This window comes from Alosa sapidissima, chromosome 7 (assembly GCF_018492685.1).
Source record: "Alosa sapidissima isolate fAloSap1 chromosome 7, fAloSap1.pri, whole genome shotgun sequence".
In the NCBI taxonomy this organism is placed as follows: domain Eukaryota; kingdom Metazoa; phylum Chordata; class Actinopteri; order Clupeiformes; family Clupeidae; genus Alosa; species Alosa sapidissima.
The window spans coordinates 17,170,550-17,198,060 of NC_055963.1; the positions used below are offsets into that span (position 1 = coordinate 17,170,550).

At 40.9% G+C, this 27,511-nt stretch overlaps 5 protein-coding genes across 7 annotated transcripts in view; 4 read left to right on the top strand and 1 right to left on the bottom strand.

Annotated features, from left to right (window-relative positions):
* Positions 1-1,821: 1,821 nt before the first annotated feature.
* On the bottom strand, positions 1,822-6,063 carry pqbp1 (polyglutamine binding protein 1). The gene is made up of 7 exons (XM_042097456.1): positions 4,967-6,063; positions 4,522-4,589; positions 4,226-4,337; positions 4,014-4,114; positions 3,663-3,869; positions 3,462-3,528; positions 1,822-2,728 (listed from the first exon to the last, which is right to left on the bottom strand). The coding sequence occupies exons 2-7, from the start codon at positions 4,586-4,588 to the stop codon at positions 2,575-2,577; spliced, it is 708 nt and encodes a 235-aa protein (XP_041953390.1). The 5' UTR covers position 4,589; positions 4,967-6,063; the 3' UTR covers positions 1,822-2,574.
* mkrn4 (makorin, ring finger protein, 4) lies at positions 5,939-11,541 on the top strand. 3 transcript variants are annotated; one of them, XM_042097454.1, is made up of 8 exons: positions 5,939-6,067; positions 7,090-7,209; positions 7,320-7,594; positions 8,262-8,341; positions 8,483-8,724; positions 9,143-9,253; positions 9,388-9,490; positions 10,621-11,541. In XM_042097454.1, exons 1-8 carry the CDS (start codon positions 6,015-6,017, stop codon positions 10,807-10,809), a joined length of 1,173 nt encoding a protein of 390 aa, XP_041953388.1. In that variant the 5' UTR covers positions 5,939-6,014; the 3' UTR covers positions 10,810-11,541. The 3 variants fall into 3 exon arrangements, with proteins under 3 accessions (XP_041953388.1, XP_041953387.1, XP_041953389.1); XM_042097453.1 differs by lacking the exon at positions 5,939-6,067 and adding an exon at positions 6,343-6,533; XM_042097455.1 differs by lacking the exon at positions 5,939-6,067 and adding an exon at positions 6,914-6,935.
* A 524-nt stretch (positions 11,542-12,065) lies between these two features.
* timm17b (translocase of inner mitochondrial membrane 17 homolog B (yeast)) lies at positions 12,066-18,096 on the top strand. Its single transcript, XM_042099145.1, has 6 exons — positions 12,066-12,165; positions 12,712-12,811; positions 12,904-12,967; positions 13,412-13,540; positions 16,214-16,324; positions 16,607-18,096. Exons 1-6 carry the CDS (start codon positions 12,140-12,142, stop codon positions 16,693-16,695), a joined length of 519 nt encoding a protein of 172 aa, XP_041955079.1. The 5' UTR covers positions 12,066-12,139; the 3' UTR covers positions 16,696-18,096.
* Positions 18,097-18,952: 856 nt separating this feature from the next.
* On the top strand, positions 18,953-22,429 carry praf2 (PRA1 domain family, member 2). Its single transcript, XM_042097353.1, has 3 exons — positions 18,953-19,211; positions 20,185-20,402; positions 20,737-22,429. The coding sequence occupies exons 1-3, from the start codon at positions 19,036-19,038 to the stop codon at positions 20,874-20,876; spliced, it is 534 nt and encodes a 177-aa protein (XP_041953287.1). The 5' UTR covers positions 18,953-19,035; the 3' UTR covers positions 20,877-22,429.
* A 3,685-nt stretch (positions 22,430-26,114) lies between these two features.
* Positions 26,115-27,511, top strand: part of cacna1fa (calcium channel, voltage-dependent, L type, alpha 1F subunit a) — a 37,754-nt gene continuing 36,357 nt past the window's right edge. The window contains exon 1 of the mRNA XM_042097872.1: positions 26,115-26,185. Coding sequence (XP_041953806.1) covers positions 26,129-26,185 — 57 coding nt within the window. The 5' untranslated portion in view covers positions 26,115-26,128. The remainder of the gene's footprint in view (positions 26,186-27,511) is intronic.

Consider the following 27,511-nt stretch of genomic DNA (forward strand, 5'->3'; position numbering starts at 1 on the left):
ATTTGATTCTTTTTGATCTAATTCTACTGTGACAAAGATCCTCCTAAGCACAAACATCAGTCCATCAGTTGAACGCTCCTACGTCACACAATAGCTTTAGGTAATGCATGCGACACATTGCTCATTGACAGAGCCCTAATTTCAGCAATGGGGAAAGTCAACGTTTATTATGTAAATAAATTATTTTAAAGTTATATTAATATAATATAATATGCTATTATGTTGCAGAAGACTGTGACAAGACATGGGCGCCATAAGACCTAGGGCTGTACACATTTTCCTATTTTAGATAGCTAACCAGGCTTTATTATTTATTATTAACTTGTTAGTCCTCAGAGAACTCACACTTACCCATTGTTGGGTAATTTTCGTTGAGGAAGCACTGTGTTGGAAGGTGTACTCACATTTTTAGTTCTCCGTAGATACGGCATAGCATATAGAGATTAGTTTAATGCTGGCAGAGGCCTCAGAAATCACCTTTAACAGTATTTTTTGTTTGCAATAACGGTTTATCTGATAATGCAGTATCCATGTCATACCAGTTTTTTAAGCCAATAATAGCAGAGCTACGCAAACATACCAGTGCACAATGGTGTAGGGTACTTGCATAGACCAAGGGTTCTCGATATCCCCATATAATTGCACACTATATTGGCTTATATATATAAGTATGACAGAGTTTGGTGTGGATTAACTTGACTGGCCTGCACAGAGTCCGGGCTCCTTTGGGATGAATTAGAGCGGAGATTGCAAGCCAGGCCTTCTCGTCCAACATCAGTGTGTGACCTCACAAATGTGCTTCTTGAAGAATGGTCAAAAATTCCCATAAACACACTCCTAAACCTTGTGGAAAGCCTTCCCAGAAGAGTTGAGGCTGCTATAGCTGCAAACGTCATATTAAACCCTATGGATTAAGAATGGGATGTCTATATGCGGGTCAAGGCAGTACAGGTGACCCAATACTTTTGGCAATATAGTGTATCTTGATGATGTGGACTGACTCATGACCTGGGTAAAGTGATTAGTACTGTAGATGCAATAGTCTGGAAACAAATATTTCTTCATACCCTTGTTTCCAGACCTGGAAATTACTAAAAATCAAATTCTATACTTTTCAATACTGCATAGGAATCCTGTCTAATGTAAACATAACTCTGTCTGACTGCTGGAGTAGGAACATTCTGATGTGTGTGACAGTGAGAGCCTCTTGTGGTGGTGTGTGATGTGATGCCACATCGATGCACTGTAGCAGGTCTTTTATTACAGTGGGTCTAAACTTCACAGGTTACGGTGGTTGATGTACGCTGTGTCTGTATCAACTGAGTTGGAGTGTTGAGTTAAAACATTTTTACATCCGTCTTTACTTTGTGCTATTTTACCAAGAGATGGAAAACCCCACCCATCCCAAACATATAGACACTATGTGTTTACTGCTGATGCTGCAGCTGAAGAGCCATTTGCCATTTCCAATAAAATAATAAAACAAAAATGCTTATTTTGTAGAGGACTGTGTTGTCTTACAAAACAAATCAATATCTATATAAGCTGCATGTAATTTTCTTTTTATGATGGCCTATAGTGGACCATCATGATGTACAATTGCGTCACGTTTTTGCATTTCCCTTGTACCAACATTTCATTAATCCCAGGAGAAACCACAGATAAGCCCAAAATCCCATAACAAGCATGGCAGATGTAAGATTTTTTTTTAAAGAAAACATTTCATTTTATTTCTCTGAAAATATCTTTCTTTCTAATGTCCTGCCTCTCAACATCCACTTCTGAATTCTTACAGGAAAAAAATATATAGTTTACACAACATTAAAACATCCAACCTTCTTTCTTTTTAATAGGAAAAGTGAAAATGTATGTACAAAAAGCCCCTGACCACCCACATTGAGGGGAGAAAACCAGGTGACCTGAACAGCATAGTTAATTCAATCAGGAGCGCTGCACGGGCCTCGCCAGCTGACACAAGCAAAACAAAAGACCTTCAAGCCAGCAGAGGACAAGCTGCTCTCTACGGCACAGATGCTCAGCCTAGAGCAGCAGTCCCAGCCCCACAGAACAGAACGCCAGAACAGAGCAGGATGGAAATAGGCTGCGGCCTCACACCATATGCCACAGATAAGGCAACATACATATTATATGTGTCGTTTGCATTGAATTGATATGCATGAATTATGAAAAGGCTTACCTTACGCGGGGGTGGAAATGATTGAATTATCAAAACTATTTCCCCATCACATTCCAAATTAGAACAGCTATGACGACGTAATGAGGCTAAGGAGTTTGTCCTTACTTTGCCACACAAGCTGGTGCGGTACACTTAAATTACAACGTGGTTTGGAAAAAGGACCTAATTTATGCCTGTATCCTTTAAAGTCATTGCTTGCAGCTTGACATACTGAACGTTCACACATGCATATCTACAGGGGCATTTGTAGCTCTACGTTTAGGCTTCACAGTTGATCAGGAGGATCTGATGCAGAGGAAATGTTGAGAACAGGTGAAGGTGTTGTCCAGGCTGCTGACTCTCTCTCTCTCTCTCCGTGCATATCGGTCTGTATGCGGTTAGTCAGAGTCCCGTTTGGTGAGCTCGGCGTTGGCCCGTAGAACGGCTCCGGGACTCGGGTACGGTCGCTGCTGGAAGAGGGGCCCTGCTGCGGTGGTGTCCGCACCCGTCTTCGCCTCGTTGCGCTTGGGCAGGCCAGTGGACCACGTGCCCCTGAGAGGAAGGATTTGTTATTGTGTGGATTCATTAAATCACACTGAAGATTTGGCATGAATACACACTTTAGTGCAGGTCAATATGGCATCAGTGCTCACACCATGAAAGACAACTGGACCAAAAAATTCAATTTTTTTGCTAATTTTAGATTGTTATGTAGTGGTGGCTGAAAGTGAAATTTGGTGAGATATATGACGCACATGTGCACATGGGTCCATTGTACAATATAATGTACTTTGTAAATGACCAATGAAATGCAATCAAAATGCCTGGCCAATACCTCCTCAAGGACACTTGATGAAGTAGAATGACAAATCTTGACATTTAGAATCATAGGAAATGTCTTGTATCTGTATCTACAACAGGTAGGCCTTCATAATTAGGGTAATAACTTCATTCTAATATTCTTCAATGAAACAACGAAGATGTGTATGTGTTGGCATCGTCGAAAATAGAGTATTGAACATCAGCAAAATCGCCATCATTATCATATGTCCCTATAATAAATTCTTGGGCCTGGCATACATGGATTTCATTGGAGCATCTGTTTTTTTTTCAGAAGCATAGATTTGTTATCTCCATTTATCTGTGGCGACATCTGCTACGCGTACATTCAGTAGGTTCATTTTTAATGTTGTGGCTAGACTATGTAATGTTTAATGCAGATGAGTTCCATTGCAGTGAAATGCCAGTACAGAGTTCTTGGGCCTATCATGCATGTATGTATTACCTTGGGGCGTCCGAGTAGGCGCTGGGATCCATAGGATCCATCTCCTCTGGTTTACGATCTCTCCCCCCTGCAAGTAAGAAATAGCTTCTGTCAAGAATTCATCTCTTCTTAGCAAGCTGGTTTACACAGATATTTCATTCGGATACAATCATCTCTGTGTGTGTCAGTCTCTGTCTGTGTGTGTGTGTGTGTGTGTATTACCTCGTTTTGGTTTGTTGTATGGAGCGGCATCTTCTCTCCGCTGCAGCCGTCTGTCGCGGTCTCGGTCTCCTCTATCCTCTCTTTCTCTTTCTCGTTCCCGCTCTCTCTCGCGCTCTCTTTCTCTGTCTCTCTCCCGGTCCCAGTCTCGTTCCCGCTCCCTGTCAATCTTCTCAACGTGTTTCTCCACTTTGCCGTCTCCAGCATCCACTGAGGACCAGAAAACATTCTTCCAGTTCATTTGAAAACATTTGTATATTTTCAAATCTGTGCATATACTTCTTTGACTCATCCCACTTATTTATGAGCTAAACTAGCAACTTTGACAGCTGGATCAACAGCAACAGGTCTCACCTCTCTGCTTCTTTACAGCTTTGGTTATAAGAGCTCCTGGCTCATTTGGAGAAAGCCAGGACACTAGGTCTGTTTCCACATTCCAGTAGTACGGCAGACCACTGGCGACATAAAAACAGCACTAGATGGTCACATTTACAAGGAATGCTTGAACATTAACAATACATCACTTATCAAACAAAGAAAGTTGATGGCAGGGGACAACAGCTTACCAATCAGGGTCAAACACTTTGTACCAGTTTGTGGGTAAATTCTCTATTCTGGTGGCTTCATAATCTACATCGTTGTCATCGTAATCCTCAGCAATGATCTCCTCCTCAGCGTCTGAATTAGAGAAGTGCGAACAGATAAATGATTACCTTCTACAGTTCATGGTGTAACTGTATATTACAATAGCAAATTATTCACGTTAAGAGAATCGTGATCATCTGAACTCGTGCTTATTTTCATTCACAGCAGCAGTAATGTGAATTTAATACAATGAATGTGAAAGGGGTAAATAACTTACCATGCTCTGACTGTTTCAAGATCCCTCTCTTTGCAAGACGGGCTAGTAAAGCCGGTGGGAGAGGCATCCTAGGACCCAAAAACGTTCAGGTATGAAACAATGCATTACGGAGGTTAAAATACCCACATTTGGGGAAAACATTAGGGACTCCACTCTGAACATATAAATAAAATCATATATAGCTATTTAAAACGTCGTTTGTCATAACCATGACACGTTAAATAGCAGCGGATAAATTCCAAGACAACATTTCAATCAATGGATGCTATGCTAACTACCCTCACATTAGTTGACGTTACTAGGAACATAATTAAACTCTATGCACCGCGAATAGTAAATGCTATTGCAATACTGTAAGCGTAGTAAATGCATGAGTGAACCAGAAGCCAGTATATTTTTTCATACAGTATTACCTAAAAGTACAAAACAGACTCAAAAACTGTACCTTAGTCCGTCGAGTTGCTGTCGTTGGCTTCAAAAAACAGGCTCTTCACGCCTGAGACGCATAGTGATGACGTCACATAGTCTAAGACAGCCTCTACTGCTCTTCTGGCCAAGTCATTTGTGGTTAAATTCTTTCTCTTCATTTCAGTATATTGGATTGCTTGTGCAGTATGATGTACTTGGCTGATTTGACATGCATAGTTTTCTTAATTTAGGGGGGTATTGACTATTGAAATATCACATCGGCTGTTGCTTTTGATAGGCCTACACTATAGCGTTATAATATTTTCAGTAAAACATATGCAAGTGAAGAAAACTGAAAGGGAAAAAAATAGCCAATAGCTGTCAATATTGAGTATCACAGAATTGCTGTATCATGCTACTAACATTGTTGTGGCGCAAGTATCGAGACTTACTCCCACCCCATTATGATTGCTTGTTATATGGGAATCAAATATGTTTTGCATCCAGACTTCACTGTTATGAAGCTCTGCTCTGAACAGCGGGACGCTAACTTGACAGAGATTATGGATGGTTGAATTTGGCCTTGCCTGACCTCTCTACGCCAGAGAGTTAGACAAGAGCCTTACTGAGAGTATTATCAATTGGTCAATGTCATACTTTAAAAATCCAAGCTACAAAAAATGTTAGTTGTTCCTGAAGTTTATTGAACGGTTTCTGTTCATTGTAACAGCTTTCAGTTTTTGCAACTTCTAGTTTGCAACTTCTAGTCAATTAACAGATTTTCCAGTAACACACCCACTTTTTGGCATTACACTCATCACTAACTGATATTTTCTGTAAGGAGTGTTTTAGTTCAACTTACCACAATTGGACAACAGAATTGCAGGTTGTATGCCTATGGGCCTAGAATTAGGCTCAAGGCCTAGGTGCAATTTAGGGGCGTGGCCCATTTCGGCTTCAGAAAACCATGATTGGTCCTTCTTGTAATGGTTGTAATGAGAAAATCCACATGATTTTCTGACCACATGTTATAAAGCTAAGCTATTGAACGTGGGTTTAATGTCAGATAAAAGACTGGGTGTGGAATGGAAAGAGAGGGAGGAAATGGCAGTTCTGTTGGCGTCGGTGGATATTGTCGGTAATAAAAACTATTTAGTAGTTTACTTTATAGCCCCATCTTCAACAACTAGGCTTTAAGTAGGTCTATTGGTAGGTTAGGCGCTCATCACAAAATTAATTCACTTAGATAAAGTTAGGCTATCATTAGGGCGTCGTATAGGCCTAGTCAAAAACTTGAAATTAGTTGGTTAATAAAGCTTTCTAGATCGGCTAGAATGGATTTAATAGCTAGCATGCGTTTACCTGTCAATACTAATTGCAGTTACTGTGGAGAGTATGCACACAAACTAGACCCTCAAAATAGGATGTATTTGGAAGACTTTGAATGTGACGTCATTAAGCCCACTTTCAAACACTTTGGTAGTGTAACGTTGAGCTTTTGCCTAGCAGCGCCTACAATCTCTGCAGGCTGAGATGGATCGTCATAGGATGCCTTACCGACACCACATAAAGCGGAGTTTTAACGTTAGACCAGAAATCTGCAGGTATTACGTTCCGAAATCAAAATTTCTTCACGGCAGTTAACCAACTCTGTGACAAAGTTTGGTCAACAGCTTTCGGACCTCCTCGTTAGCTAGCTCTAGTTAGCGAGCTAAATTAAGTTGATTGTGTTCCGCACAACACTTTATCCAAGTGATAAAATGTTGTGGTGATTAAGTAGTGTCCGATAGCCTGTCTGTATAAATTTCGAAACTGTCCGCTAACCTGAAGTAACGTTACATAGCTCCCCTTTCTCAAAACAAACATTAGCAAGTCGGCTAACACCGTTACGTTAACGTCTGGTAACTTCCCGTTGCCTCGGTTTCAGACCTTTGCTGATAAACAAGTTCAGTTCCACAGTTGGTTAGAATTACGTTAGCATGTTTATCGCTAACGTATCTGTTAACGTTAGTGTTGCATAATTGACTGTGTATTTGATGTTGTACTATTACATTGTATGCTTCATTGTCATAGTTATAGTTGGATTTTAACTCAATCTTCTCATATTTTGTGCACTTTTGTTTCAATCGTAATCTGTTGCTCTGCTAACGACACTTTCAGGCATTTTATGAATGGATCATGTCGATATGGTCAGAACTGTCACTACCTGCATGACTACCCATCAACTGGTGTATGCTGGTACTTCCAAAAAGGCCAGTGTTGGTTTGGAGATCACTGCAGGTGAGTGCTTTAGTTTTAGATGCTAACCGTTTGGCAAGACATGGGCCTATGTAAGGTGCAGCAGGTGTCTTTGATGTCTTTTAAACCCTGTCCCCAAACTTTGTTTGAAGGTATGTCCACGTCCCTCCCCTTGACGCTTCAGAGAACCGGCGAGGTTCAGCACCTGCCATTCTTTCTCCAGCCAGAGGTGAGCAGAGGATCCCCTCAAGGCGTGGTTCAGAGCCGTCCGTAGTCGGTTCACATAGACCCTCGGGCCAAGGCAGAAGAGGCTCTGAACCTCTGGTCACAACCAACACATTAGAGAGAAGCTTTGAACGTCTAACCACAAGAATCGCAGAAGAGGAGGATGGATATTCGGAGACAACACCCCCACATAATGATGAAGGTACTCTTTACTTATTTGTATGCAGCGGAGATTCATTGTGTGATTGTGATTCATCCAGTTTGATGTACTATATAAATCACACCTATATCTTCCATAACTTGCATGTTATTGCTACTCTTGATAAATGTGTGTTGGATTCCCCAAAGCCTCTCTGAAGGGCGGAAGGTGAGCTACAATTAAGCTGTATACACAGAAATCTGAAACTAGTGGCCAAACAGGACTGTTGCTCTTAAAGGTACAGTCCACACTTCTGGTAAAATGATGCTGATGTTAGTACTAGTACTAGTGCTAGTACTCCCTTCTGTGGTCCTTAAGCTAGGCTTTGATTGGCTGAGATGGTGTATAGCTTGGTCTGATCCAGGTGGTTTCCCCATTTACAGTGCAAGGAGAGTGCATGACAACTTGGCAAAGTGTATTGGATTAGAATTGTGTACTCTACAATTGTTGAAAGCAGTGTTGGGATTGGAAGCAAACACTTAACACAGGATGACTGAATTATTCATGATTACTTGTGTGGTTTGGACTGGTCCTCTGGAAATGGTGTCAACTTCAGAAAGAAAAAAGAAAGAAATGTGATTGAAGATTGAAGTATATTCCCTTTACCTTCTTGCCTCTGTGCTGCATAAGCTCATCTGATAATATAGTTCATCTGATGCTTTGTTTGCAGTTCACAGCAATTCTGTAGCAAGCTCAACAGATAGCCCACCACTGGACCAGGCCGTATCTGCAGCCAGTGGAGACGCACAGGTGCGTAACACCTCAGTACACTGTTGGTCTTGGTCTTATGGACATTTTTTTTGTGCTTATGTAGCCATATAGCTAACTATACAGCTGGAGGTTAGTCAGGATGGAGATGAGCAGTGTTGTTTGTTTTTCTTTGATTGACAGGGGCCTTCAGACGGAGCGTACCACGCTGGCGCTGCAGCTTTCGTCCCACGCCGGCCTGAGGAGTCTTCCGCCTACGAGCAGAGCAAAGAGGTGGTGTGTGGCATCTGCATGGACAAGGTGTATGAGAAGAAGGACGCCCAGAGCCGGCGCTTTGGCATTCTCCCTAACTGCAGCCATGCTTTCTGCATCGAGTGCATAGTCACCTGGCGGAAGACAAAAGAATTCCAGGAAGATGTCATAAAGTGAGTAGGAGCAACAGATGTGGGCCAGTTATAATCTTTTGGGGTTTAGGAAGGAAGCATCCCTCCCACCCACACAACTGCCACCCCCATTTCATAGTGTGTTCAAGAAGTTGTAACTTCCGATGCTGCTGCAACCACAAACACTACTACTAACAATAATACTAACTACCCACCCCCATAAGGACAATGAGGCTACTGATTATCAATTTGGTCTCTAATTTAAATACTCTTTTACTCCGCCTGAATTAGGTGTGGGCCAGGCCATTTTAGCTTTGAGAACAAATAATTGTATAATTATTTTGATCATTGCTTTAAGCAAGGAAATATAGTATTACTGATGTGATGTCCTTTTTTGCCTGTGCACTATTTTTGTGTGTCCAGATTTCTTGTACCCACTTTAGGGAATGTTGTTTTGCAGGGCCTGTCCTCAGTGCAGAGTGAAGTCTCCTTACTATATTCCGAACAGATATTGGGTTGAAAATGGCAAACCCAAAGAAGCTCTCATTGCGTCCTTCAAGGAAAGAAGCAGGTTGGATATGATTTATACATCTTCAGTCTGACAGGATTGTGTTACCATTTGCAGTTTTTTTGCAAAAAGAGCATAATGTTTAATAATAACTAATGTGGTCTTAATTATTTTCATGTTTGTTTTTTTTTCTTCAGTAAATTAAAATGCAGGTTCTATTCGAGAGATGGCTGCTGTCCCTTTCAGTCGGAGTGCATCTATCGGCATGAAGGTCCCCCTGGTCGCCCACGGAGACGCACGGTAAGAGGTTGCCTACATTTGTAAACGGTCCTGTAGTCAAAGATCCTTGATTACTAGCAAGATAGAGCAACGTAATTCGTTACTATGGGAGCAAAACGGGACAGTTCCGGTCTGCATAAGTGGGAGTGTCACCTTACGTCACTAAATAAACTTTCTCTCTTAATAAGCAATAAGAACAGATAACCATAATTGTGTTCACAGTATTATTGTATATAATCATGTATGATACCAATGACTCATTATTTAGGACATGATAGGAATAATTTAATTAGTCATGTGAACCGAGCTAGCTAGCTAGCTAACGCTAGCTTAAAATGCTATACAAGTGGATGGGAGTAGCTATGGCAATACAGCTATGCGCTAACAAGTGACTAGTAGTTAAAGGACTTCGCTTAAACTTAATATACTGTTGCAAATTCACTTGAGTATAAACTATCCACTTTAACTAATGTCAGTAATGTTATTCAGCTAGTTGTCATTTCAAAGAAATTACACTTCTCCGTTTAAAATGTTACCTTAGCTAAGAGGCTAGCTAGCATGCTAACAACCGGACAGTAACTGGCAGCAGCATGGTCTGATATTAAGTTATTTTATTACAAATCCGAACACTAAAAAATTACACTTTTAGGCTTGAAATGATCCCAAACACTTACAGATTATGACAAAATTTTCCAAAAAAAACTCAACAAATCCAGAAAGACATAATGACCAATTTATTGGTAAAATTCCACAAGTCTCCATTGACATTAGTGCAGCGAGGGTTTACTCTGGTCTGCATAAAGGGGGATTTCCCCCCCTCCCCTTTGCAATAATCGAACGCGGAAATTGTCGAACGTTTGCGCCTCTCGCTCCGCTTTAACCCTCTCTGCTGTAGTAACTTGTGTTGCAAGAACAGTCTCACACATGAGGTGGGCATGCTAGACTTCATGGGTACTAGTGTCTGTCTCTTTATTTGAATGTTTGTGTTTGTTTGTTCCTTAGTGGACAATACTCTTTACATGGTGCTTGGCATGCTTAATCATTCACCATCATTTACATGTCTCGATATATGGGTCACGGACATAAATAGATTTGTCCTTAATCTATACATTTTACAAAAGTTTAGTAATCTATACATCTTCTCTTAACAGCCACGCCCAACTGCAGAGGACTTTGAGGATAGCTTTCAACTTCCACTTATGGACTACATAATTGCCCTTACATTGGTGGGAGCCCACTATGACACCGATGATGACGACGATGACGACAGCAATTATTACTATTATGACGATGATTTTCTGGAATCACTATTCTTGGATACGGATGACTTTGACCTTTGACCTCTGCCAGTCACTTAAGCTCAAGGATCTCAGTCCTGGGTCTTTGATAACAGGATTTATCACATGTTCAGTGGTGGGCCTGTAGCAGTCGGTGCGTATATTTTTCATGCACACCACAGTAGCATATTTGCCTACATGGGCACAGTGGTTGCACGTGAGAATGCTAACATCTTGGTTAAGCCAAGAAATGTCCTTGCCAAACGCCATAGCCTTAATTGTTTATCAATTGTTAACCAACTTCAATAGTTAATGTTTACAGAGTGGTTAAAATGAAAGAGAAAACAATATGCTGCAACAGAATGTGTAAGGGGTAATGTTTAAAATGTTATATCCTAAAGTAAAGATTATCTATAAAAATGTACTGTCACTCAACCTGATGTACTGTATATGGTAGTATCTGCCTGTGTTATCCCCCATAGTGTCTCTTGAGCTGTTCCTGTTTATCACATCCACCATTTTGATGCGATCTCACTGACTCTTTGCACCCTTCAACTGACACTTTGATATTATTTTTAAAGTGTGGTGTATATGTGATTATTAGTTTTATGTATCTCTGATTATCTGTCCTATACCAGATCTTCTCCTTGAGCTGGGATCACTATATGTGGAAATTAACAGGCTTTTGTCTTTGCTAGCAGTGTTGATTTGGAGTGATGGAGAGGATGAATTTTATTATTTTTTACTGCAAGTTTGAATCCACTGAAAGAAAAGAATAAAACGTTTGTTTCACAATTTGCACAAATCTCTAGTTTGTGTGGGATTGTAAGCACACATTTTCTACCATCATAACTGTGCCTAGATTATGTTTACAGCCTTCAAAGTCTGTCTTCAAAGTATTTGCAGCAGGTCAACCTTTGAGATTCTTGAAGGAGAAGACTGGGTTGACCAATGCAGGCAATTGTATGTTTAGGACTTTTAGCAGTGCTTACTTGATGGTTAACATTTTTTAATTGACTAGTTTATCAAGACTACTGGTGCATTTTCCTCTTAACATTATCCACGGTCATGACCTTCAAAGACTTTCAAAGTCTATACTGGAGAAAGACGTCCAAAAACAATTTAAAGTAATGCATCGAGAAAGAAACAACACCTCCAAACCAGTGTTTTTGATTATATGGATCAGTAAACAATGACTCGGTCAAGAACTGTTTATGGGGTTACAGTCAGGTTACCCCCCCACACACACACACACATGTGTTCCTTTTACCCAGTAGGTGGCAGAAATTGCAAATAAATGATAGCGTTACTCGGCACCATAGACTAAATACCAGAGGAAGAATTTCTGTCCCGGTAAAATTGCGTCACGAAACATACCCGACGACAACAAAACATGGAGGAATACGCCCGTGAACCTTGGTGAAGTACAACCTTTACATTTTAGTTTAGACAGTGGTGTTCCTGTAGTGGAAGTGGCTCTGGCTTGTTTGTGCTGTTTTTTTGTAAATGTGTATCATCACCATATCATTTCTGTCATCACCTCAGCTTTAGAACTAGTTAGCGGAACAGATTCTGTGTAGCTCTTACCTAGCTTTGTTTGCTAACGTTAAAACTTGCTACTACATTTAATAAACTGTCAGTCAGCAAGTGTTGCCTCTAACTCGATATGTCAAGGCAGTTGTCTTTGTCTCTTCTTTTACTCCGTTGTTGTGTATCAAATTCCCCCCAATAATAACAGACAGCTGTTGTATTAGCAGCAATTGCACAACAGCAAGACTTAACGGACCGCTTATGTTAATCTGATAGCCTACCATTAACACTGTATCTCAGATGGATGTCTAGGGAGAACCCTGTCAACACTTTTTTTTGCCCGTCATATGCGCATACATTTACAAGGTTTGAAAAAGAAACCAACTGTTGCTCTAATCAATAGCGAAATATCAATTAAAATATCATTCTTCTCAGTCCCTGGAGGATAGTAGATGACTGTGGGGGGGCCTTCACAATGGGCGCCATCGGCGGTGGTGTTTTCCAGTCTATCAAAGGGTTCAGGAATGCCCCAGTGGTACGTTCTTTTGACATACTAAATCCCATACGTCATCTCTGCCTTACAGTAGTAAAACAAATGGTTTATACTGGTAATCTCTCTTTGTCCAGGGTGTTCGCCATAGACTGAGAGGGAGTGCAAATGCTGTCAGAATAAGAGCCCCCCAGATTGGAGGTGAGTACTCAGACGCTCCTTCCAGGCACATACTTTTTTGTTAACACACCACTTTGGGACTTGCAAGTACTAGGTTTTTTTAAAATGTATAACTCAGTTTTGAAGTGGCATTCAGACATTCAGTCACTTAGCAGTAAGTAACAATTATTACAAAAATGCACGGCAGTATGTAATTTATCAATTTGTTAAAGACACTGGGTGCAACGTATCTTCTCATTCCAGGAGGGAAACAATTGTGACATTGTGAAACATTTAAGCTTGACACAGACAGGGAAAATCCAATGTAACAGAAATTGAAAGCAAAAAAACCCCACAAAAAAACCCACTACAAACACGTAGAATTATGTACTTTTTTTGTTTTCATCATGTTGTCTGCTAGACAATGAAATGCTCTGATTTTGTATTTTAGTCTACCCCTGAGGTAAATGATGAAACCTTCCACAGGTAGCTTTGCTGTGTGGGGTGGTCTGTTCTCCACCATAGACTGTGGCCTGGTGCGTCTGCGGGGGAAAGAGGACCCCTGGAACTCCATCACCAGCGGAGCTATGACTGGGGCCATTCTGGCTGCTCGCAGTGAGTGAACTATTTCTGGGCATCATATTTAGGCCACATCTACATTATTTGCGGATTGCTCTGAATCCAAAAGACATTTTTTACGCATCACCCTCACGTCCACAATACTCCATCGCAGAGGTGGGACCAAGTCACTGTTTGGCAAGTCACAAGTAAGTCCCAAGTCTTAGCACTCAAGTCCAAGTCAAGTCCCAAGTAAATACAGAGAAGGGCAAGTCGAGTCCAAGTCCAAGTCTCATCAAAGCCAAGTCGAGTCCAAGTCCAAGTCCCAATCTTTTTCAAGTCCTGAACAAGTCATCAGGTACTCTTCACTTAATAATGGCATTATTAGACTATCGATCATCATTTTAACACTTCCATCTAATCCACAGAATTTTTTTTTATAAATACAGATTAAAATATGTTCAATGTTTCTGTCTTGAAATCTTTTACGATATATGCATGCGCATACAATATACACATGTGCATGCCTGAGTAATCTGTACAAAACGGATAGCTACATGACAAATATATATATTGTTTTTCCAAATTGCGGAGCCCACTGTAAGTATGAGTAATAATTTGACTGATGGCATTTCACTGCGCTAGGCCACAGATTTGCCTGCAAACTATTTATTAGGCTGTCTGCCAGTGGCGACTCATAAGGGAAGCCAAGGTCAACACTTTTATATTATTTAAAAGATAATAATGACAGTAATTTTGTTTTAAAGTATTAATTTCTTAAGAAATACTACACATTTGATGCTGTTTATCTAATTTGTAAATGGTGCACTGTCACTTTAAGCCCATTGTGTGCCACTGTCCACACATTCTCATAATGATCTTTTTTTTACCAGCTCCATTCCTATGGCTAGTCCACAAACTCAAACATTGTTTGTGCCACATGTATAGCACAATATTAACAATGATAAGCATGATATTAAGTTGGCACAAACAGCTTTCATTCCTTTGGAAATAGATGTATGACATGATGCTTGCTTGGAAAAAAAGGGACCGCACTTTGCATATATGTGTTAACACATATATGCAAAGTGCGGTCCCTTTTTTTCTGAGTTAACATTTAAGTTTGGCCAAGCACTCTCAAACTGAGTGAAGCCTGCTCCTACCATATACTTTATGATGCTTGCTTGACATTTTCTGTTTGCAATTAAATGTGAATTATGAGCCTGGTAGCCAGTAGCCACCTAGCTAGCTGAGTGGAATGCGTTTCAATCGGCATATCAATGTGCTTCATGTAAACAAATTATTGAATAGGCCTACTTCAAGACTCACCATTTCCATTACACAAAGGCAAAGACAACTCTTCATATTCTTGTCCACTTTCCAAATCACAGTGAGTGCAGCCTATGTCATAGTGACCTGGATCTCATAGTTTATAACAGTAGTGAGAACCGGATAAATCCGCAATTTCCCCTAATCTCGTATTTGTTGCCTTCATGATTTCCTTTTATACGTTTCTTATATTTAAAAGAAAATATCAATCATCATCAACAATGACAAGCCTGCCGGAACCTGCCACTCGTTTTCTCTCCCTCTCGTGCATGCTTAGATGGGGTTCTCAATTAAATGCAGTAGGCTAGCATAAGTTCAAGTTGGATCTTAATGGAGAGGACTCGAAAAGCATCATCTTTATGTAACATGCTGTTGGTGCATTTTGACATTGTAAACGTTCTCTAACAAGAGTGCAAATCAGTTTGCAGTAAAGCTACTAGTTATTGGCTAAATGTTGGTCGTTTCTCTGTCTCTTGGTGCCCTACACACAGTGCGTAACGCATGTGGGGGTAGCGGCAGCACTGAACTGTGCTCTGGACTGGCCACTTGTCTCCGCTATTTTTTTTTTTTTAGTCGCGGAGGGAAAGCATCTCTGGGGTGACTGGTCCACGATCAGGAAATTTAGTTTTTCACTCGAGACATGTCAAGTCGTCACAAGTCAAAGAGGCAAAGTCCGAGTCAAGTCTCGAGTGAATAGTATTCAAGTCCAAGTCGAGTCGCAAGTCATGCCGAATTTTATCAAGTCAAGTCTGAAGTCATTAAAATCATGACTCGAGTCTGACTCGAGTCCAAGTCATGTGACTCGAGTCCACATGTCTGCTCCATCGTATACATTGTATTTGAGCTCCTGAAACGGAAAGATTCAAATCTGCTGGTGAACCTGTATTCATTTGAAGCTGATATGTTCAGGTTGCTCATGCCACTGTCAACCTGCTGGGCAGGATGATCATTGAAAATAAGCAGAGGGAGGATGGGTGGGTGGATGAATGCAAGTGGGATGGGAGATGAAGAGAGGGGAGGATTCAGCCTTAGCTTTCGCCACATGTAGTTTTTTCTGGTTAGAAATAAGGCTGGGTGATCTGGATATATGGCTTGATTTGCTTAGGAGAAGTGGTGATATATGATACGATAGAATTAAATCTTATGAAATAATGTTATACAAAGTTAGCACATGCTGTAATACATTTTAATAGATGTGTTAAAAAAGGTTATAACAGCTCTGCACAAGATGCATATAGGCAGGAAAATGTACACACATTCAACACCCAAACAACTAACAATATAAAATAATTACTTTTTAAAAGCAAAACTTCATACATGAAAAGATGATAAGAAATCCATGTTGTATTGTAAGGAATTCCTGTCTCTCTCATCATAATAATCTGAATGACTCCCCACCAGGTGGCCCCCTGGCAATGGTTGGCTCAGCAATGATGGGAGGCATCCTACTGGCCCTTATTGAAGGATTTGGCATCCTGCTTACCAGATACACAGCACAGCAGTTTCAGAACCGTAAGTGAGAAATTCAGTTTCAACAATACAGGTGTTCGTGTAGATGAATGTGAAGAATGAATATATAGTATCTGTAGTACCCCCCCCCCCCCCCCCCCCCCCCAAATGTGCTAATACATCTAATCAACGGTTTTTAACCTGTTGGGATTTTTTATATCAGAGACATAAGAACAGCCTGATGTTTTTATCCCATTCTCAGCCTCTCATATTTAACAGTTTAAACTTTGGCCTTGATGTCTAAATTACTATTTTGTCCTATGTCTCTCTGCACCCCCCCTTTAGCGAGTCCTTTAATGGATGACCCAAGCCAGCTTCCACCAAAAGATGGAGGTCAGGAACAAGATGGCCGTGGTTATGGACAGTATCACTGAAGCCGGTTAGAAGCCGCTGTGTTGGCTGACTACTGGCCGAGATAGAGAGAGTGTGAGAGGGGGCTGTTAGACTCATAGATCTTCCACTTGATTGGCATTGCCATCCCGAAGAGTTTGGAGGAACTTACATCATGCTCCCCCTCAATCTGGACTAGTTTTCAATGTGGTTCTTATCACTCAGGGGCAAAATGGAAATTATTGTTAATAGCGTTGGTTCTGGCCAAGATGGTGGGGTTTCAGGTGATGCAGTATATGCACTTTTATGCACAGACTCTTAATACCCAATATCAAAAATTGGATCATTTATATACCATCTTTTCAATATCAGGATTTTTCTTTCGACCTGCATGTTCAGATCAGATGTATTTCCTTAACCCTTAAAATTCTTCATCCTAAAAAGTAAATGCTGAGGTGCTATTAAGCACATACCTCTTGCAGACCAGGGCAACTTCACACGTTTACACTCTGCGTAGACAGCGTTAAGTGTGTTATGAGGGTATAGATGTTGTCAGTAACTTTTAGAAGAAATCAGTGTAGTCAAGAGCCACTTCCTAGTATATGTTTGAAAAATCCAATGTACTGTATCTAATGGCTTTGACATATAACAATGGGAATCCCAACATTACCTCTTTTCTGCATACTGATAGTGGGACATATGCATTGTGTGACCTTGGTTTACCGGAACTATCCTGTGGTCTCACAGTGTTAGCCAGCTCATAAACAAGGTGCCTCTTCAGTGTTGCACTGTCAATGTTTCTGTTAAAATGGCATATTGACATATCAACAATACTTTGAGTCAGACCAAAGTTATATTTTACAGATTAGATACCATCTTTACATTACCGTGGCAGCCATTCACTGGAGTCTGTGCAAGGTTGCAAACTCCTTTTTTAGGGTGGTCGCTAGGTAATCTTTGGATATTTCTTTCCCTTTGTCAGTGTTGTGGAAACTCGATTGGGAATGTATTACATCCTTTGAATATAATCTTAAAAGGCCACAATGGCTTTATGGTCAGTTAACCATGTCTTGTCTGCAATACACTACATTGTTTGTCATCATTATCTATGTTTGGCGATTCACCCGACTACTTCTGTGTCTCACATTCTGTGTCCCGGAACATTGCTCTCAAATCTTATTCTTAGTTTTCTCTTACCACAAATTTCAACTAGGGTTACATTTTGCACCGTGGTACAGTTAGCATCCCCAAAAAGCACTTACCCTGTTCTCCATGCCTCATCGATGTTGCTCATATTGACCAAATATGATGAGTTATGGAAGAAAGGAATATTAATTACATTTTATTTATGAGTATACACATGAATAGTTTTGATGATTATTTATTGAAGGAGAATTTAAATGAGAATATGTTTGTAATGAGTCAATAAAGTATTTTATTGTTGACTTCGGTGTTGTTTTTGAACTCTTAGGCAATTTTTTCATTCTAATTTCTGAAAAGGTATCCATGTGGCACATTAGAAAATATGTTATGACTAATTTGTCTAAAAGTGTGTCAAACGTCCTGAATGAAATTCTCCATGTCCCGCTGTAGATGGATGTGGGCAGAGCCCGTATACCCTTATTATGAAACTTGGTGGGCATGTAACCCCACATGGATAGCATGGAACCATCGTTTTTCGTTTTGATCTGTGGCCCCCCCCCCCACTGGACTGGACCCCCCGAAAGGAGGGTAGGGCAGGCACAGTTTTCTGTAAATATCTTGAGAACCGTAGGGCCTAGGATGACCAATTTTTTGCGTATGTTTGCCTCCAGGGGTCATGTAAACCCATTCCATATGCACACATGTGCATAAACAGATACACACGCACACACATACATTCACAGTAATCCTAGGTATGACACATACTCACACAGTAGACATATATACGCATGCATGCACATGCACACACACAGGCACATAAACAGGCAAACACACAAGCACATGCACACACACACATAAACATGTACACGCACACATGCACACAATTCAAGAATTTCTCAGAATTATGAACAGGCAAGATGGGGGTGGGGTTGTATAAAATGTATTTTACATGTGAAATCTATGAACTAATCATGTTTTGGTAGTTGTTGTCTAGCAGATACCAGTGAGAATTGAGTGTGCATAATGCAATCCAGTGAGACAGTTAGAATCATATATGCCTTTCAGCGTGACTTATTTTTGTGGGAAACATGTGCTGGACTGGGCGGCGGTCAGATTTTGTACCGCTCTGCGGTACATCTAGTTAGACATTCTCTGATGTGGGTCCCTTTAACCGTGAACAGCGTGGAGAGTTGTCATGTGATGCATTGTGGTTGTTGAAGTTTTTCACTATTCCTTCGAAAATGGACGTGCAGCCTCCGCCTTTACGAACCCTGGACGACTTTGTCAGGAGCTCTGCTCGCTTCTCTTTCCCAGATGTACGTAATTTGGAGCGATGGAATAACCGGATAGTCAACAACTTGCTGTATTACCAGACAAATTATTTTGTCTCCTTTCTGGGATTCCTTGTCCTTATCGGGTAAGACATGACGTGCTGGCAGTGAAATGTTTAGCTAGCGAGCTATGTGAGTTATCGTAATGTCAGAATAATGTTACGTGGAAACATTTCACTTTTTAGATATTATGTTGTGTTAGATTTAGAGTATCTTTATATTGGGAAGAAAGCAATTAGCCTACTTGCCTTTAGCTAAAGAAAAGAGTTCTTACCATGACTAGACTACTAATTAATTTGCAAGGATACTTAGGCAATGGGATATTGTAGCTCGACTCCACAGCTGAACAATCACCGATGGAATGTAGCTCACTGTAAAATTAATGTAGCCTATCTCCGTTTTGTTGATTCATATGCCATCCAATGGTCATATTTATCGAAAGTACCAGAGGAAAAAAAGAAAGGGTAGGATATAAATTCCCCTGCAAATCAAACAAATTGCGAAGCTATATGCAACGCAGGCAATTTTGTGTTTCGCTCTACAAATTAGGCATTTTGTCGGATTGCAGATTTAACAGTAGCCAAGGCTTATTCACCAGGGCAGGGGAACAGAACTTAGAGTAACGATGATTTTGGTGAATGAGATAAAGGAATTGTGTTCATTGGTTGATAAAAGAACGTTAAAACAGTAGGCTAATGGAAGATTTAGCCTACTTGCGTTTTCTCACCAGCTCACCCGACACCCGCAACTTAATGCACACCCTCAAAAACTGTAAACACCGTTTAGTAGGCTAACATTGCACACACCTCAAAAAACTCACCACACACGTCACCAGAGCACCGCTCTGGGGGTAGGTTGCCTTATGACCCATGTATGGAGCAGATCATTTTCAGTGACCGTGTTTACAGGCCTACATCCTGACAGACCACTCAGTTCTAGATCAGCCAGTGCCACTCCCTCTAAATACACACCCACAAATTCAATTCTCTCCTTTTCCTCACTAACTCCTCCAAGTTTTATCCACCATCCCCTATTTTCCCCTCTCTCTTCTGAGTTCAGGTATTTCGAGCCATTCCAGCTGTGCTTGGGGGCCACAGTGGTGACACTGCTGTTCCTGGGTTTTGTATGGGCGGCAGAGAACAAGGCTACGGTCAGGCGCTTCCGCCGGAACCACCCCTCGCTCTCCCTAGTGGCCATCCTGGGCTCCAGCTACCTCCTGCTGTCCGTGATCGGTGGAGTGGCTGTGTTTCTGTTCGGCATCGCCTTCCCTATATTGGGTACGTATCTCCCCTACACGTCTCTCTCTTTTCAGATTAGTTATTTAGTTCACAAGGTGGGTTTTGTCATCTGGGTTTGTATTATGTAACACAAGGGAAATGTAGGATTCTGAGTGAGTATGTCCTCACAATTGACAAGAGAGTAATCGACAATCGCTTCGTGCCTAACTGCCATTTACTGCCGTCGTGCCCCTAGCTGTTCTAAAATCCCTGGAACCTACGGCCTCTCGGGGCTTATTGCTGAAGCATCCCATTGTAACATGTTTGTGATGTCTACAGTGTTGAGTATACTTGAGTATTGAATTAATTTATTTCCCTGATGTCCCCCCCCCAGTAATTCTGATCCATGCCTCCACACGGTTGCGTAACCTGAAAAACAAGCTGGAGAATAAGCTGGAGAGCATCGGCCTGAAGAGAACCCCAATGGGCCTGGTTCTGGAGGCTCTAGGACTGGAGCAGGAGGCTGGCTCTTAAGGCACACACACACACACACACATAAACATCCTTCTGCGCAGTTCATTTAATAAACATAGAAACATTGAAGTCACAAAGATCTATACTAAAGTGGGTAATTGAGTAACTATATATCAAAATGGGGACCGGAGTAGAGTGTGATTTCAGTTTGAGAAATAGCACACGCCTCACTAAACATATCAACCTGGACAGAAGCTGACAGATGTACAGATCCTGTCCGCTATCATTGAATGACGTCTAACCACTGACCTAGTGATGGCCCAGTTGTCACCGCTGTGCAGGCTTTAGACTTTTGTGACTTCTGTGATTTGTGCGGAAGCATTTTTTTTGTCTGTGTAAGCAGCTTGCATAGGAGAAGTGGAGAGGAAGGCCTTTCATGGATGACATTAAAGAAATGTAATGGTGTTGTTTGGGAACAGACTCCTCTCAGAGGGAATAGGGCAGTAGGTGGGGAGCCAAAGAACAATAAGGAAGATGTTTAAATGTAGAAATGTGTATGATATAAAGTGTGAAATGTGTATGATATAAAGTGTGTGAGTGTGAGAGGGAAAGAGAGAGGTGGTGGTGGAGGAGTTTATGCTTAGATAAGCATTCAGTGATGTTTGTATTGACCAACATGAAGTATATGAAACAGTTTTGCTTTTATTATTTTTGGACTGAACACTTGCACACTCGAGCAAATCAATAGCATACATCATGGCAGCATAGCTAGCTTAACAATGCACTCCAGGACCAATAAGAATAACGCGTGGTTAGCCATAAAATCTGTTAAAAGGCAGCCAATCAGAGACCTCAAATGCCTTTAATTTTCGTTAATTTATTATTTAACAAACTAATTACACTAAATTAATGATATTATATTAAGGAGTCCCACCTCTGTAGCCTGAAGTGTCTTAATTTATATGAACCATATGGAGTGATTGTGCTGGTGTTAATTTTATAAAGTTGTTTCAACAGCCTCCAAAGTAACTAGACAGATGTCCATACTTTATTTATGATTAGGGTATGTGTGTGTGTGGCTTGATGGTTCATTTGGATGTGTAGAATGGGGAAACTGTTTGTCACAAAGAAGATTAGTTTCAGTACATGCAACAATATGCCATTTTTGTTTTAAGTTGGATTTCAATGAAGGATGTTTACCACTTATATAAAATCAGGAATTTGCATTTGTGTGTGGTGGTTTGCCCTGTGTGGCGAGCCAGGAACTCTAATGTCTGCTTTGTTGTTTTGACATTTTTGTGTCATCATGTTCTTATTTTTGATCTGTATGTATGTGGCCTTCAGTTTACTGTTCAGTGTTTTTAAATGTATTGCTAATATGAAACTCCATTAGGCACAACAAGCAGCATGCATTATAAATATATGCCATGAGTACCTTCATATATTTGTTTTATGTGCCTCATGTTTACATTGTTTTCACATGTTCTGTAGAACTTAAGCCTAGACTTTATTTTTAAGATGTCAGAGGAAATGTATTATTGCAGAAGTGGCCATTCCTGTTTGTTGGCATTTAAGGCACTTGTAAATAAACGCATATTTCATTTATCACTGTACATGGGGCGCAAGGTACAATCATATTTATTGTTATGAGTATTTCGTTTTTACATTACTTGTAGGCCTACTGAATATACAAAACATTGTTTTTGCAAGTAGACCACTGCACTTGCATTTGCAACGCCACACTCCATGGAGCCATAGGCTAGCCTACCTGTGTTTTTAATCAAATCCCGAGCAGAAGTTCCGAGCGTCCTTTCTCCACCCTTAAAGAGGTTTCAAGATGGTCATCCCTTTTAACCGGCTCAATCGCACTAATCCCAAATGCAAAGCTTACAACAAGGAATAGGCAACCGGGGACACAGAGTAGACTGATATTCACACGTTTAGCCTACTTACTGTAAGTGCAGTGTGATGCAAACTTGGCATTATTAAGAGAGTGCCATAGCCTTTGTAGCATGTTTGCACATAGCCTCAGATTTGCAATCTGAATGAAGCTAAAAGGGACGTTATTCCTTCGCAGATCAAGTACTGGACAACCTTACCTGAACATTTTACTGTAAAGGTGCAAGACAGACACCTTGTGCATGGTGCGTTCTAAGTTGCCAATTGTCGGAAACCGGCAGAATTAGACAACGGATAAACTTTTATGACAGCGGCGTGGTGCTGAACTGACATGGCTACTAAAGGTAAGATTCATTAGAGGTTTTGTGCTTAGTCAGATGTTAACTGTGAAATAGAAAAGAGAAAAGTTTAATCACTGCTTCATCGCACTGTAGTAGAGGCATAGAAGCTTCTATTTGAGTGTCCATTAAAAGCGGATCAGAGAGCAGAATGCATTAGAGAAATGTCTTATGCGTATTATATTAACCTGTCTTCAGTTCATTTGAAATGACCTGGGGAATATTTAGGCTGCTATTAGCCTACGATGTTTTGTACCTTTTGGAATATACTATTGGAATGTACTATTTGGAAGCCTCAAATAATCATGGTAGCCTGGTTAGTAGCTAATTAAATAGACGAATGCTTACAGAAGTGTTTTCCATTCTCCTCAATGCTAAAATTATGTATGTATAAAAGATACCAGAATCGCAGAATTCGGAGTGCGTTTGAAGATAATGTATTTATGAAACCTTGCCATTGGTTAGTGTTGAGATTACTCCTCCTCCTATTGGCTGTGAGAGTGGTACCTGTTACCTGCTGAGTTGCTCTGGCTGTAGTCTGTGTGTGAGGAACTAGGTCACATCTGTCCTATCCTACATGGCACCTCTACAGAGTGACACCTTTAAACCCTAACTCTGTCCATATGGCTGACCATTTATGCGCTGAAGTGCATGCAGTCCAAAGTTCTGTCTGGTTCTTGAAATGTGACAATGGTCTGAAATAGTCAAAATGTGTTGCTACAGCTGGCTTTAGGGTTGTTTATAGGTTGCTGTGTACTGAACCACTCATCAGTGGTATTCTTGATTAGCCGGGCATACTTGATTTAGTTAATCAAATGCCCCAAAAGCAAAACCCAAGTTACCAATTTCACTTTACAGCATCTTATTTAAGTGAGGTACATACCTGTAGCACATGCTACTAGTGTAGCCATTGTTTCAACACTGTGGTTCCAATCTTCTGTACTTTATACAACCAGGGATCAAACCCAACCTTGTAGTTATAGTGTACTGTATGGCAATTGCAATGTATATTCCATATATTGTATTGTGCTGATTGAATTTCATTATTCACCTGTGATTAACAAAAACAGGAGCTTGCTGTTTTCAGAAGTGTTCCATCACTAGCATATTAATCCCCAATAACGTGTACTGTTTTAAAAAAAAAAAGTAATATGGGAACTTCAATTCTCAAATGTTAATCAGGTGGAAAGATATAAATGCTTAGAGCATTAATGAAGACACATCTCAATAGACTTTATGTCTAATATGATGCACAGCTTTCTTAACCTGAATTCATCAGAAGCATTTGTGGAGTTACACAGTTGCACATCCTAAAGCTCTGTGTCATAACAGTCTCATAACTACGTCATGCGTAGTAGATGCCACAGCGCATCATAAGGTGATGTGAGTCAAGTCAGTGTCCTGTGATAATGCTGTAGTAGGTATTAGTTATCCTTCATCCTCTGATGAGGCAAATCTGTCAGATGTTATGCCACACACAAATCTAATGCTATAGTGAATATGTACATGACACTGTATCACTGTATCAGCTGTCCTGATAGCCAGTGTCTTCAGTCATAGATGTGGCATCTGTTAAAGCACTTTTGACTTGGTTATGTCAGTATGTCCACGCGTCCAGGTATGGTGTTGTCAAGCCATTTGGTTTATATGTCAGGATACAGGTTTTCACTTTATTTAAATCTTGCATAAACATGCACATACATAGATAAATAGATCGATTTTGTTGTATTAGCCACACAACTGGTGTGCAGGACCATTTAGACCTGGACAACAGCATGCACTCCACATACAATCACTAAACATTCATTACTAATCAATACATGTATTACTAATCAATACACTACATGTATTCCTGATGTTAAGTTTCTTTTTTCTGAAAAAGCACGGTTTAATCACGCACATCCAAGAATAATCCAGGTGCACGATCGAAGATACGGTTACAAGAAAAAGTGAAGATCCGCACACTGTAGAGCTCCCATTTAAGTATTTTTTATTGGTAACATTTCAAGCCCTTACGGCCCTTCCTCTTCCCTTCCTTGAGACGTTAGCAATAAAAATACTTAAATGGGAGCTCTATTGTGCAGATCTTCACTTTTTCTTGGAGTTTCTTTTTTCTCCCATATGATTCATACAGTAGACTACAGTGTAGATAACAGTCTGTCCACCACACTCTATGGTATCATCATTAGTACCCTGTTCGTCCAGTTGAGTGACATGGACACTTTGTGTTATGTTGCACTCTGAACAAAAAGCAGGACAACGTCTTATAAAGTTGACACATCTTTAATGCAGACTGCAGACGTTTCAGCACACCTCTACCTCCTTACTCCTACTGGGTTTTACACCCCTGTGATCTCATCTGAGCGCAACAGTACCCCCACCCCCCTCCCCACCCCACCCCTCGGGACTGATATCCTCTGATTTCTGTGACGCTGTCTTGTCTCTACAGATGGAGGGGAGATGGCCTCCAATGGGGGGGACCTCGGCAAGACGGACACGCTCAATTCCACCGGCTCGGTGCGCAAGAGGGCTGGAGGGCAGAAGAAGCAGATGCAGGCCAACAAGTCGGCCCTGCGCGCCCCCCGAGCTCTCTGCTGCCTGACGCTGAGCAACCCCATACGCATGGCGGCGCTCGCCCTCGTGGAATGGAAATATCCTTTCACTCTAGAACAAGGCTCTGTCCCAAAATGCAAGAAGAACCGGTTCTGTTATTGTGTGTATGTGGCAACGGTTCTTCATGTAGGTAAATTAGGCAACTATGGAGCCTAATGTGGCCCCAACACTCAGGGATGCATCTATTTGCCATATTTATATGCAGGCACACAGACACATTCACACAAACACACAGAGACACACTTAAATATTTACTTAAATATTATAATGATTGCTATTGCACAGATTGAAACAGACTGATTGATTGGCTGGTTGATTGATTGATTGGCTGATTTATCCTTTACACATTTTTTTTTGTGTGTCGATGCATCATCTCATGCTGTCCCATTTCCCTTAACTCCACATCTTTCCACGCCTTTTGATATATTCATCCTACTGGCCATTTTTGCCAACTGTGTCGCTATGGGAGTAACCAAACCTTTTCCTGATGACGATTCCAATCTCACAAACCACAACTTGGTAAGAATCAGCACATATGAAATTTTGCCTGAGTATCGTCTGAAGCTAGCCTGTCGAGCCAGACCCACATTAAAATGTAGGGTCTGGGCACTCACCGTTCGCAGTGCTCAGTCCCAGGGGCGGGATAATTGGTTGTCTTTCAAATTCCCTCTGCACACAATAGGATAGCGCTATGAGTCCCATGCGTTTCCCACCAGCAGCTAGTTGGCTAGTTCAAACTTTTGCCAACTTAATAAAAGCTTAACTCATGTCACACAGTTCGCCAACAGCAACATTATCTTATTTGTTTTCAAGTAGCAGGGAATTCAAGCCAAACCGTTGCAACTCTGCCATCAATCATTATGTTAAGCCCGCCTAACAACTCTATACACGATTTGATTGGCCTGATAGAAGTTTAATTTTTCGAGCTCACAAGCCAACAGAGGGTTGCTAGACTTGCCCTGGCAGCAAATGTAAATTGCTGCCGCTAGGGTGCGTCTAGATTTCTAGGCTAGTCTGAAGCCAATTCAATACCAGATTTTTCTTGAGAAGCGCAGCAGGTCAGTTAAAAGATGAGGTCAGGTGTAGTTGCCAAGAAAGAAGGTTGCCGGTGTTATGTATACCAATGACACTGCAGCTTTAGCTAAACTCTGAGGGTATTAGAACTTTGACACTCTGGCACCACTCAAACTGGCTCCATACTTTACTCAAAGTAAGTACACGATAGGGTGTAGGGGTTGTAATTCACTTTGTATGTCTATTTATAATATGGTGTCTCTAGTCCTCAAACGTTAAGAGTCAGTGTCACTTTGGATAAAAGTGTCTTCTAAATACCACTCCACTTTAACTTTAACTTTTAACATTTATATTCGTGGCTTGGAGAACTGCCTGACTGGCATATTTCACCATTCATCACCTTGACTTGCAGATAGGACTTAATCATGTGTGAATGAACTATGCAACTTAATTTTATTCAATTGAACATTTTCATGTATCTGCCTTGATCTTTTGAAATATTTTGAAATACCTAAGATAAAGCATACACTAGTATTCTCTGGAGAGATACATATTTCACATAAATTACAGTTGTAAGGCGCAAAGAAAACTATATGGATCATAACAAGTCCTGGCCATTTAGAAAAGATAGCATCTGCTTGGAAAAGTGGTTCTTAGAGATGACCTCGGAACCAGATGATCAAGGCATTGACCATCTGCTCTGACTCAGGGTCACTCTACTTTTCCTCCTGAGGGTCTTCAGCAGAGCAGACCAGTGTGCTGTAGATCTTTGAAGAATTAATAGCGAGAGCTCCAGTAAGGCTAAACATCGCAGAACTTTTTGTAGGTTAG